This window comes from Physcomitrium patens, chromosome 24 (assembly GCF_059467195.1).
Source record: "Physcomitrium patens ecotype Gransden chromosome 24, ASM5946719v1, whole genome shotgun sequence".
Lineage (NCBI taxonomy): Eukaryota > Viridiplantae > Streptophyta > Bryopsida > Funariales > Funariaceae > Physcomitrium > Physcomitrium patens.
In genome coordinates, this window is record NC_143433.1 from 8,916,675 (window position 1) to 8,929,640 (window position 12,966).

Here is a 12,966-nt window from a genome sequence, read left to right on the forward strand (position 1 = left end):
TAAATATTATGTCAAAGAAGTATAAAGAATATATATATATATATATATATATATACAAAATTATTAATGCTACATTCCCAATTGATATTGCTCACCCCGCCTGACCTCTATACAACTTAAATTGACTAAAAAGCATGCTTCTATGCTTAGAAAGCATTTGGCAGCCAAACATAGAAGAATTGATCCAAGAATTGATCCAAGAATAGAAAAAATTGATAAATAATTATTTTATATTTTTGATTGCCAAATAAAAATAAAAATAAAAATAAAATCAAAATATTATATTGAATAGTTTTTGATACAATTTTTTTTTTTTTTCAAAAAAAATAAAACATAACTTATTATTTCATAAAATATTCATTGTCTCCCTTTCAATCACCATTCTCTCTTAAAACAAAGAAAGGGAAAAATGCACAAAAGAAAGAGGAGTACTTTTAGGCAGTCTTCTTCAAGGAGGTCACATAGAATGTAGTAATATCAATTAAAGATGTAGCATTAACAATTCTCTATATATAATTTCAATAGATAATTTTATCTACACAAATGCATATTATATGACTATAGAATCTTTAAGTATTTTAAAAGATCAATAGCTATAAACAAGGCTTTGCTTTGAATTGTAATAACATATGTTTATGACTTAAAACTATTGAAATTTAGTGCAAATATTTGAACAATTAATTCACTTATTAAAACATAAATATTTTTTTAAAAAAGATACTTGATAACTTAATTCTCCCTGATAATAGATTAATTACTATGTAATACAATATTTATTCTAAATTGGCCATTTATTGTCAATTATTACACACCTAGTTATACATCATCTAATAAATAACTTTATTTATTTATTTTAATAGAAACTATCTTAATCTAAAAAATGATGTATATTGAGAAATATACATTTAATTTTTAGATTGTAAGTTTATATTGAAAAATATACACTTAATTTTTTTTACAATTTATAAATAATATCATGTCACAATACTTTATTATATATTAAAGATAATATCGTCTATTTGTACACATCCATTTAAAATGCTATACATCTATTTACATATTTATTTGTTTAAGGAGTGTTTGAAGATGGTATAATTTAAAGTCAAAATACATTAGCAAAAACTCTTTGCTTAGTAAAACAATTGCTTGTTAATTTTAAGTAAAAATAATCAAGCTTTTAAAGTCTATAGCCAAATTGTTAGATAATCTTTAAATATCTAAAGGACTCTTGCAACTACCAATGAGTTTCAATATACATATATATATATATATATATATATATATCAAGGCATTGACTACCAAATATAATTTTAGATGGCATCAATTAATCTTTAAGATCACTCTATTGATTCAACATTCTAAGACAAACAACCAACAAAAGATGCATATACAACAAATAGGGATATGCATCAATCATGTAATATATGAAATATCCATGTCTTGTATACATTGTGAAAAAGACACTCTTCCTTATTGAAATTTGATAGCTAATTACACTTATACCACAATGTTGAACACATACACAAACATAGACAAGTATATTATATTAAGGTTGTGCTCCTATAGGAACCAATTTTTATATATAATGAGTTTTAGTAATCTATGTTGTTATAGTTGTTTCAAAAGTTTTGTGATGTGTTTGGACAAACAAAAGTACTTGACATTGATTTGTAAAATCTTTACAACTCATGTGATTATGGATTTAAAATTTCTAAACTATGTGGATTTTTTTTATAAAAAATTCTTTTTTAATTTTAAATTTTTGCTACAAAAGGAACATCAATTCTTATTAAAATATATGTATTTAGAGAGAAAGAGAAAAAATCTATAATTTTTTATTGATGTATTTTTAGATAATTTTAAATTAATTGATTGACATTAGTTAATTAATTTAGTTCTAAACATTTTTTAAGTATAAAAATTTGATATTGTTTTATCTTTGGTTTAAATTATTTTGGATTTATACAATCTTTACTTTATATTAAAGAGTTATATCTAATATGATAAATATTATAAATATTATAAATGTTTATATTATGAAATATCTATAATCTATATTAAATTTGTAAATTATTATTTAGAGAATTTTTCTTTTAATATAAAAAAATCACTAATTTCTAAAAATTTGGCTATAAAGAATCCTAAATCATAATTTTCAAAAAAAATATTCAAAAAAAGAAAAAACTGTTTATTATAATATTTGGTAGAATTCTGTGAAATAAAATTGATTTTATACATAATAATAATTTTTAAATATAAAAAATAAACATATAATTGGTTTTTTCAAATAATGCTCTAATAATAAATTTAAAAAACATCTCAATTTTAAATTACTAAAATATATAAAATTTATGTTTATTTATGATTGTTAACAAAGCTTAATTTCTTTATACGTGTGAATAGCATCATGTGTTAAAAAATTAATAAGAATAATTCATTGTAGTTATTTCAAATTCATACATTATAACAGTGTCATATATTTTAACATGAGAGTACAAAATCAAAATTGAAAAAAGTACCAATACATTTAAATGTGGTATCTTTATTGATAAAGAAGTATCTAAAATTATAGCAATGTTTAGAATACAATTTACTTTTAAACCAATATTATTTTTTATATGTCACAAATCTAATTGATTTCATACTCACATGATATTTCAAAACAAATAAACCAACTACAATGTAATTTCATAAATAGATGTTTAGAAATTGCAATTTCACATTTGTACAAAGATTATTGGAAAACAATAATTATTGTTTTTGAGAGCTTTTTTTAATTCGTAGGTAATGAATTTACTCACAAACTTGATTTTTTATTTTAATATGTGTATCCTTACAATTATATTTAAAACTTGGTTAGGATTAGTTTTTGAAGTCAAATTGATTGATATTTTAAAATATTCATCAAAATTTCAAGTGGATTTTTAAAGTCCTGTACTGAATCTATTATCATGTTTTTGATGGGTACACTGTTTGATCAAAGAGATTTGGAGAAGCAGTGAACAGGTTTCTGAATTTTCTGTTAGAGTTTGGCCTGGAGAAATTTGTGAACAACCCGCAGTATATACCAATGATAATCAACGAAAGTAGTGAAAAAGCAGCACCATTCGATAGAAAATTCGTGCGTGAGTGTGTACATAAAATTACGGAATTGAAAACAAAAATTGAACAGTATAATTGAACAGTGGTAAGTTTCGGCTTTCGAATCTGATCAGGTTTGGAAGGTTGAGTGCTGGGATGCGAAATCTTACTGCCGAGGAGATTGGAAATATAAAGGTTGCCAACTCAGACAAATAGAAAGGTTGCCAACAGAGTAAAGTGACCAACATCATCCCACTACAGTATCGAATCTCTCCCTGGACAGCCCAGTTTCGTCTGCTCGAACACATCATCCAGCTGGACGATAGTAGGTGAAGCGACAAAAAATTCCACGAGAGAGTCACAGCGCATCCACTCAAGCGAGCAGAGTTACGACTAGCAGGTCAACAAAATAGTCATGATAAGGGTGGCATTGCCACCAAAGTATAAAAAATGAAAGAACAAAGGTTTTACACATTCCAATTTGGATGTTTCTACTCAACAATGGGAACCTAAGTCAAGGTGACGCACTTCACAACACTCCTTCAGTATTGAACTTGCTGACTCAGTTTCTAGAATAGCAAGGAACATCCAACAGTGATAAAGCCCATAGCTGTTGCAAATAATGTGACAAGGATCGTTATCACAGGTCATGCCGCTGCAACCTTCCACCTCAGCACTGTCCTTCGCGTTGCAAGGGCACCATCTTCAGCTATCCCTGTCTCCAATTATACCTTCCATCCATGTACATCACAGGCCCTTTTCGCTTGTTGGCGCATCCAGCAATGTAAACTCTGGTAACAACCCATGCGTCGCCATCCGCAATTTTGAGCCTCTTAACGTGAACGCCTTCAACCTGACAAACTTGGTGTCTCTCTGAGGCAGTGGACTTAGAACCGGAAGGCGGGGGAGCGGCGATCACAATTTTTCTATTCGCAGAAGAGGATGGAGAAGAAGCTACGCTCTGTCTAGAATATTACACTGCCTAATAAACTTGTCTGAGAAATTTACGTACTTCGACCAGAAAGGTCTCAACTGAGGGAAAGCTATGTCCAACCACGGTTTTGCCTGACCATTGTAGTGAATTACCGCTGCGTTTTCCACAGCCTCCACGTTCGTATTCGTATTATATCCCAACCCCAGCATATGCCAGTTACCAGGTATTGGGTGCACATTGCCATCAAAGGCTATAAGTGCTGGGGGTAGCGTCCCCAACCTCCACAATGTCAAATTCAGTTGCAAATTCTGAACACGAACACACACCGGATTAATGTTTCAACACATCACCTCTGAAACTGAGACAAAATTCAAACAACGCCAAACCATTGAACCTCCCCTATTGTTTAACAGAAGCATTGGATCTAACAACTAAAAGGGGCTCAATGTCTAAGAATCAAAGACACAACTGACCCTTCTCTAATTAACCGACACTGCATTATACAAGGAGCACTTCACCAAACACCCATTGCTGTTGTTAGAGCAACCAGAAACGAGATAGTACAGTAAGCATTGCACACCTGCTTTTGCCAGTAGTGATACACACGGGTAATATCAGCTTTCCTCCAAGCTTGTAGATCGAATACATTCATACCGTATGCCCACGCGCACTTGTCTGGAGCAAATGTTGAGGAGATTATGGGGTGAGAGAAATTGAAGTAGTTCTTGAAGGTCTTTGACATCACCCAAGTATCATCCCCATGGCAAGTCTCAACAGCACCGTTCACTTTACCATTGAGATCCAAATCCCACAAAGGGCTCAGATCTTTTTGCACGACAACGTCATCGTCAAGAAACACCACTTTCTCCAGTTCCGGAAAAAGCTGTCACCACAACAACTTAGAAATCAGTTATACGCATTGGGACGTTTCTGCGACTTTAAATTGTACATACTAAGCATTATTTACTCTGCAAGGTGAAAAGAATCCTTTAGTCCAATAGAAAGAGAATGAGAGAAACCAACCAGAATCCTGAACAAAAAAGTAGGTACTCCTAAACACTGGAAGAGCTCAACATAAATATGATGACGCTCTCATGCTTGTGTAAACACTTAAAAGCTTGCGTGGTGTCATTAATGAAGCACGGGTTTGAAGGAACCTAAGTGAGGGAGAAAGTTCCCAACAATCGAAAAGTGAGACACGTGCACATAATACCACAGATGAAGTGACGTTCAAGTCCAGAAAGACAAATACCCGCTCGCCTCTTAATTCAACAAGAAAGACCCACCAGCAGCAACGTCATAGGTCTACATTGTCCTCATCAAAATTAGTACACAATGAGGTAACTTTCCCGTAAAGTTAAGGCGTGATGCAGGTCCAACATTTATGCAAAACATAACTGGCAAAATTACTAACATAGAACGCCCCAATTTGGATCTTTCACAGTTCTACACGGGTGCAGGTGGGGGGCGGAAATTTCCAACGCTTGAAAGTAACACATCCGAAAACGATGCAATTTCTCTATCCTACAATCTAAGGTGTCACTCTCCAAATTAACTCAGCCGCATGTTCTTCTCGTCTACCCGACCGAGGGTGTCAGAACAAGACCTTTTGAATGACAGACCGAAGAAAAAAGAAACAAACTCACGTATGGTAGATAGATGCGGAGGTGGTTCATAATTGAGATATATTTCGGGGAACGCGCTTGCAGGTACGACGCCAGGATAGTGGGCGAGTACTGACTAATGTTCGCTCCTGCTGTGTGGTCACCATGGTAATAATACTTAACGTCCTGAGAAGATGCCATGGCCTCCAATACGGGCACGTTGTCTCTGATCAGCCACTCGAATTGGTGCACTCCTTTCACTTCCACTATTGCAGGAGCTAAAGGATTGAGCGCAAACCATGCATGCATAGCTGCATGCGTCTTCTTGTCGGTAATCACATGGAAAACTATCTTCTCAGGTTCAGCTGCATTACGTATTGTTGAAGTCACAACCACCGCCGCCGCTAAAACATTATCGGTCGCAACAACCAGATGATGATATGCTGGATCTGTCAGCCGTGGAGCCAGGTCGGGAGAGGGCAGATCTTGCCGAGCTCGCGCGTTACTTGAATATTCTCCAGTCAACTTCAACGCAAGACAATGGAGGCCCTTTGGAACTCCACTGCTCGCGTAGTGCCTGTACAGGGCCTCCTGAAGCTTCGCTGCACGAACTTTTTCCTCATTAACCTCAACCTACAAACCAACGTCCTTCAGTAATCGAAGCTCAACGAACCCACACACACACGATACCATAAACTTTCCCCTGACCACAACACAATCATGAAGTCTTCCGCAGAACCATTCAGGTTCAAGTTATGACTCAATGGTTCATTTATTGCCAGAGGAGATACTCCCGACGTACCATAGATTTCATGCGTCGCAATAGAGTTGGCATGTCATACTGCTTGCTCCGAGCTTCTATCAACAATGCCTCAATAGTGTCTGGTATATCAGTTAGTTCCTTCTCGCTTCTGTATTGCAAGAGTGCCGAGTATTTATCTGCCGAATCCTGCGTAAACTACGGGTTACATGACATGCAATCGAAATGTTTCAGTAATTCAGAAGCTTAAATATGCCGTAATTTTAGATGAAGATGTATGCTACAGCGACGTGATCGTGTCTGACGATAAAAGAGGCGCAATACTTACTTTAGTGGCATGTCTTCTCCACGATAACTTGGGTCCAAGTTTCCTTCCAAAGCAATCTGATGTATACAAAAACAGCCAAATCACACAAAACATAAGTTTAAAATTCAAGGATACAATAAATTAAAGTACAATACAGTAAAATAAGCCCACAAACATCGCCCCACGGAGGCGTTACAGAATTTGAAAAAACTCAATTCAATGTAGTGGTGTGGTTGATACATATCGACCTCAGATTATCTGGTCATCGAATAATACACAGGAAGATGGGCATACAAGACGCACAAAAATGTGCTACACTTCAGGTCCAAGATTCGGGGGCGGAAATGTGTAACTGCCGGTCGGGCATGAAAACCAAGGCCATGGAAAGGGGTGCTAATTCCAGGAGATGTAGACATACCTAGAGATGTGCAGTTGTGAACGCCATCGAGAGTGATGAGCGCGCTGGTGATGAAAAGGAACGGCAGAGAGAAGGCAAGAAAGAGGAAGGTCCAGAAGATGCAACGGTAACTCAGGTATCTCGCGGCGCCTTTCATCTTTAGGGGATCCAAGAACCCGGGCGATGTGGATATTATGATCTGTCTCATGCTGGGAGAGATATGGACCTGCATTGTGGGTCGCTCTTCCCTCTCTATACTCAAGGAATCTCAAACTTTACCCGCTCTTCCTCCTCCTCCCCACCAACCATCACTCTTCGCCTCATCTCCTGCTCACTTGTTCCCCACAGATCTCTACTCTGCAATTCTCCCAATAGCTCCCCCAACTCCAGACCCCTGTCAAACTCACTCAGTCGTGCTCGTCTCTTCCTATCAACCGAGTCCCACAACCAGCAACCCTCGATGTCCCTCCACTCAACGCCTCACGCACCGCCCCGAGCCTCCTTCTCCCTCACCTCAAAACCTAAATCCCTGCATCCCATCCATCTTCGCTCTCCCTCACTCCTGCAGCAACACCCTCCAGCTCCAATCCACTCTATTCTCGATCCCTACCCACCACACCCCCAATCTCCACCATTTTCTCCGTCAATGCACCATCACTCAATCCCCACGCCTCGGAACCCGAATTCCCCTTCCCACTCCAACCATTCCTCACGATCTACTCCTTCACTTCACCACCCCCAAAAAAACACAATCCGAAAATTCAAATTCCACACCCCAAAAAAAAAAAAAAAAAAAAAAAAACCGAAACCAGTCCCACCCAAACTCAACCACAACAACCAAGTCACTCAAAAACAAACAACAAAATCTCTCGAAACTTTTCACCCCGCCTACATTCAAACTACACCAGGAGATCGCAATGCCACCCTTAACACGAACACCCAACACCCATTCCCGTCCAGCAATGATTCCTCCTTCTCCTCCTCCTCAACAGCTCTCGGGGAGAGTAGAGGGCAAAGAGAGGTAGTAGTCCTCCTCCTTCTCCTTTGCCTGTACCACCAATTTGGACAGCAAGCAACGAACAGCGTGGTCCTTGTCCAACTCCTGGTCCAAAGACTCCAACACTACAAGCGAGCGAGCAGGCAAGCGCACCAGCAGCAGCAACGAAGACCCATATTCTAAAGTGGCCTCTTCACTCCCCTTCACTTGGGCTCTGGTCCAGACAAGGGACGAGGACCAGGAATCCACGCGGCGCGTGGTATTGTCCTCACTCTCTCGCTCTTGAAGGCAGGGGAGGGGGCTTCATTCCAACGCAGGCGAAGACCCCGCCTGCCCGGCCCCAGATCTGACTGACCGAATGACCGACTGACCCGAGGGCCGGGCCGGGTCGCCGGCGTGGAGGCTCTACGTGTGAACGCGGCCACATCGGTTGACCCCGAGCTACCGGCTCCCAGTGTCGGGAACTGCCGACGTTTCCCTCGGAGCCTGGCTCCATGATTAGCCCGCCACCTGCCGACGTGGCCCTTCTCTGCCAACGTGGCACCCGTGGGGTTCTGCAGTAAGAATGATTGAGTAGTCTATTTTGCGGGTGTATGCCTGTACGTGTGAATAGGCTCTGGTGTTGAAGGATGTCTGTATATATGGGGGAGTATGTGATTTTGATTGATTGATTGACTTCAAGCTTAGTAACACTCACTAAATCATGCAATGTTTTTGGATCATTTTATTGTGTTTTTGTTGTCTATTCTGAGTAGTGACATTATTTACAAAAATACATTATACCAGAAATCAAACAACAAATTTATATTATTATGATATTATAATAGTTCACTCAATTATTGATAATATTAATTTCAGCTTTAAATAAATTTTTGACATGCTTCATAGTTTCTAATATAGAAAATGCATTTGATTAATTTGCACAAGATGCAATTTAAATCAATTACGTGTATGAAAGGTATACTTGCAAATAAAAATTATACCACTGTGACCATTGCTCTGTCAACAATGGTTTATATTTGTACAGACATGTATATTTTTAGAATGTTTCATAAAATGGAATACACAAATCATATGATTGAGTTCATCAAGTATATTTTATTCATTTCATAAAACTCCCAAATCAACTGTAAATCAATTGTGGAAGAATTCCAACAATTTAAACTAGTTGTTCAAACTTTGAACTATAGTATGAGTAGTAATAACAATAAGTATAAACATATGAATGGAAAATTGAAGTAGACAATCTTAATTTATCTGTGCTCGTTGGATCTGTCTCTAGATAACGAGAACTTTTTATTTTATCAATGCTGACATTAACAGTTTGTCAACACAGTCTCACCAATTGGGCTTGAAACAGGAGATATATGGAATGTTGCACATGTATACTCCATGAACTGCTGCTAGGTTGTTGTTGCAATCATTTAACCCATGAATTCCAATTCCAGAAATGACATTCACATGGCAAGACACTCAATAAACCCTAAATACATGCCCCTTTTGATCAAACATTATGAAGAATGTGAATTGTGGGTGAGCAAAGTATTAACATGCCAACCATGCCAGTGACTTTTTTTCATTCAAATCAGCCACTTGGTATACACATGAAACTTGGAAACCCATGGGGTTGGGCCATAGAAAGGCTACCACATCACCGCCGTCTCATTGGTCATTGACAACCAAAATGAGCTTCTCATGGCCAATATTGGGTCCTTTTTCCAGGTTTCACTCTGCGCTCCAAGACTTCGTCCACTCTATTATTTGAATGGGAGGGATGATGTGCCCGATTGATACCCGATCCGGATATAATCATGCCCGTCCATACCATATATATTTGGCCGAGGGTGTCAATACATGGACAGGGTAAGACGGAAAAAGGGGGGGGGGAAAAAAAGGGGGGGAAAAAAAAGTGCAACGAGAACGAGACAAAGAAAAAGGTAAAAGTAGACACGGAAGACATGGGCAGAAGCGTCATATGCGTCATTGCCTCAAACCCTAATTGTCAATAATGTGCACCTGTAAGTTTTAGGTTTTGGTAAACTTTTAATTGGGATTTATCTACATATTCCCAAAAGAACGAATACAAAAGTAAAATTAAAATGTATTGTATCATCAATGATGATAGTAATTGTAAATTCTTTGAATGGTTTTTCTTTATTCCGGTGTAATTAGAGAACGTGCTCTCATGCTGCAAATGTGAATAAAAAATTCCATATTTTTTCACAATCAGTTTTAACTCCAGTTCTATTGAAAATTTATCAACACTGTCTATTAACAATTTATCCATGGCTATATTCCTCATCAGTTTGGAACCAGCCAAAGATGAAATTTCGTTCTCTTAAAATATAAATACTACACCATGATATGATCATAACTGTGCAAATTTCCAGATGTTTTTTTTGTTTGACATTGAAATGGTATTCATTACTTCTGACACGTGTTCGGATATATAAATACCATATAATTAAAAAGAAACTACAGTGTCGGTTTCCGGAATCGGTACGACTCTAAATTTGGTTTAGATTAGATTTCTAATTTAGAACACATCATTCTTCATTGAATCTATCTGAACAAAGCATATGCCAAAAAATACAACCACTAATACCAAGTATTCATGCTTTGGCAATATAATAGACAAACCTGATCAAAGATTTCAATCTTGGCATTCTCATATATTGTCTTTACATGGAACAGTGAAAAAAGCAAAAAATATATTTCTAATAAAAAACAGAAACTAGTATATTCGAAGATTGTTCATTGCCAGTTTTAAATACATGGTTTGGTATACCAACACTATATTAAACACAGGACTCAATGTCCTACTTTGTATCGAAAGTCAAATTCCATATATAATTTAAGGACCCACTATACAGTGCTTTATTTGCATATTTAAATAAAGAAAAAGAAGCTTTAGGAAATAGTATATATTAAACAAACTAGAAACAACTAAATAATCAGGGGATGATAATCCCACATTTAGTATCCTCCAGTTCTATATTGCATAATAAAAGAGAGTTGTGGGAGGCAAAAGGAGATCAACCATCAATCCATCCATACATCCACATTCAGTTTTCATCCACCAACGAAACACATCCATAAATAACATCCACCTTTATACCATCCATTCAACCTCTATTTCTAGGGCAGATATGTATTGAGTGAGGCGGAATGGTCGGTCGGGCAGCTCAATAATGCTCACCACGTGACCCGGAGACGTGTCAATGATGACGTGGAACTTCGTTGCTGACACTACCGAGCCTCTGTTCATCCCCCTCTTATGTTTCTTTACGGATCAACCAAAGCCCGTGTGAAAAGGACCAAAAGCGCCTAATGTGCAAAGTTAATCAACACATTGTTGAGCGAAATTGAGTAATCTTCGACTGATTGTGGTATTGTTTGTTGATGGACTGGATCGGCTCCGGCTTACTTCGATGAAGTGGCTGAGCAGGAGACATGAACAGCAAGCAAGGTGTGTGTGTTTTGGTGAGCTAGATCTGCATACTTCGGCACAGAAAGGAAGCATTAATCCACACAGTTTGCTTTTGCGTTTTCAACGACATGCCTCGACAACTGCAGGCATTGAAGCTGCGTTGCAATCGAGAGCTGCAGACAAGCAAGGATATAGATCAGGTGGTTTCATCCACCGAGGCTCAATTATAAAGCATGTGCGATTGGTAGCATTCAAGAGCCTGCGGATGGAAATTAAAACAAAAAATAAAATCAACAGGCTGCCGGAAGGGACGAGAACAGCACGATCGTGCAGTAGATGGCTTCCCATTTTTTCGTGCGGTAGATCGTTGTAGTTTTTCCCTGCAGTACGAGATTGATCAGTTATTCAAGCTCACCACATCGTCGGTGTCCTCTTTCCAGCCCGCAGTTCACGCTTCCCATGTTTTTTGGGGTCCGATACAAACCCCCCTCTTGCAGCAGTTAATAACGATTGATAAATTGCAGTACTTGCGTACTGTAACCGGAACTTGGGTTATTACTTTGAAACCCATGTCAGTGCGGAGCGGTAGCGTTTATTGTGATTCTGGGGGGTTGCGTAACAGAAGTTTACCGAAGCAGGATTACCAGCGCAGTTCACTGTCGGCGGCCATGCAGTCCACCCGCACTCGGGACACCTGACGGAGTGAAATGCAGTATCGACAACCGAGAAGCGTTCATCGGATATAGGCTGCGGAATTTCACTGTGTGCAACGAAGACTCGGCACTGGGTTTGAGACTACTTTATTTCTGCCGTTTTTGTCGTTGTTTTTTTCTGTTCATTTTATTCGAATTGTTCGTGATATCTGGTTGCTCACACTTTGGCAGAGATTTTCCAGATAACACCGAGTGACCAGAACTGGGGTTATCGAGACCCTGCAGCCCACAGATGAGTAAGGAATCGATGGACGAATTCTTCGCATCTTGGCTGTGCCTGCACGTCAGCGTACACACACACACACACACACATATATATATATATATAGGAATTCATCGCTTTTTCTTTTTCTTTTCTTTTTCTACTTTAATCGGGAGGCTTAGTGTACTCACATTCGCAAAAACTAGTCCTGGGAATGCCCCTGAACAATTGCTGAGACTGCCATTGCGGGATTGCCGACTCACGACAGTAATGAACTAAAGCTCACACAGGATTTTTGATGTTGCAGGACCTTGCACCATCAACATCTTTTCTCTGTATGTCTGTCTGTCTGTCTGTCTGTATCATTTTATTTTTATTCATTTATTCACAAGTCTGTGAATAACGGATGAGAGATGCGTTTTATTTGACGTGTTGTTATGCAACAATCATGTAGCAAATTAAAGGGATTGTTTATGTTTGATTATTAAATGCACGAGTTTGAGCTATTGTGAGTAATTTTGTATTTATTTTGTTGCAACTG

At 37.9% G+C, this 12,966-nt stretch overlaps 1 protein-coding gene across 2 annotated transcripts; it reads right to left on the reverse strand.

The window, feature by feature from the left end:
- Window positions 1-3,494: 3,494 nt before the first annotated feature.
- On the reverse strand, window positions 3,495-8,229 carry LOC112276903 (putative galacturonosyltransferase 13). 2 transcript variants are annotated; one of them, XM_024508708.3, is made up of 6 exons: window positions 7,105-8,229; window positions 6,708-6,763; window positions 6,422-6,577; window positions 5,662-6,252; window positions 4,596-4,898; window positions 3,495-4,323 (listed from the first exon to the last, which is right to left on the reverse strand). In XM_024508708.3, the coding sequence occupies exons 1-6, from the start codon at window positions 7,313-7,315 to the stop codon at window positions 4,036-4,038; spliced, it is 1,605 nt and encodes a 534-aa protein (XP_024364476.1). In that variant the 5' UTR covers window positions 7,316-8,229; the 3' UTR covers window positions 3,495-4,035. The 2 variants fall into 2 exon arrangements, with proteins under 2 accessions (XP_024364476.1, XP_024364478.1); XM_024508710.3 differs by having other exon boundaries at window positions 6,422-6,568; window positions 7,105-7,791.
- Window positions 8,230-12,966: the final 4,737 nt, after the last annotated feature.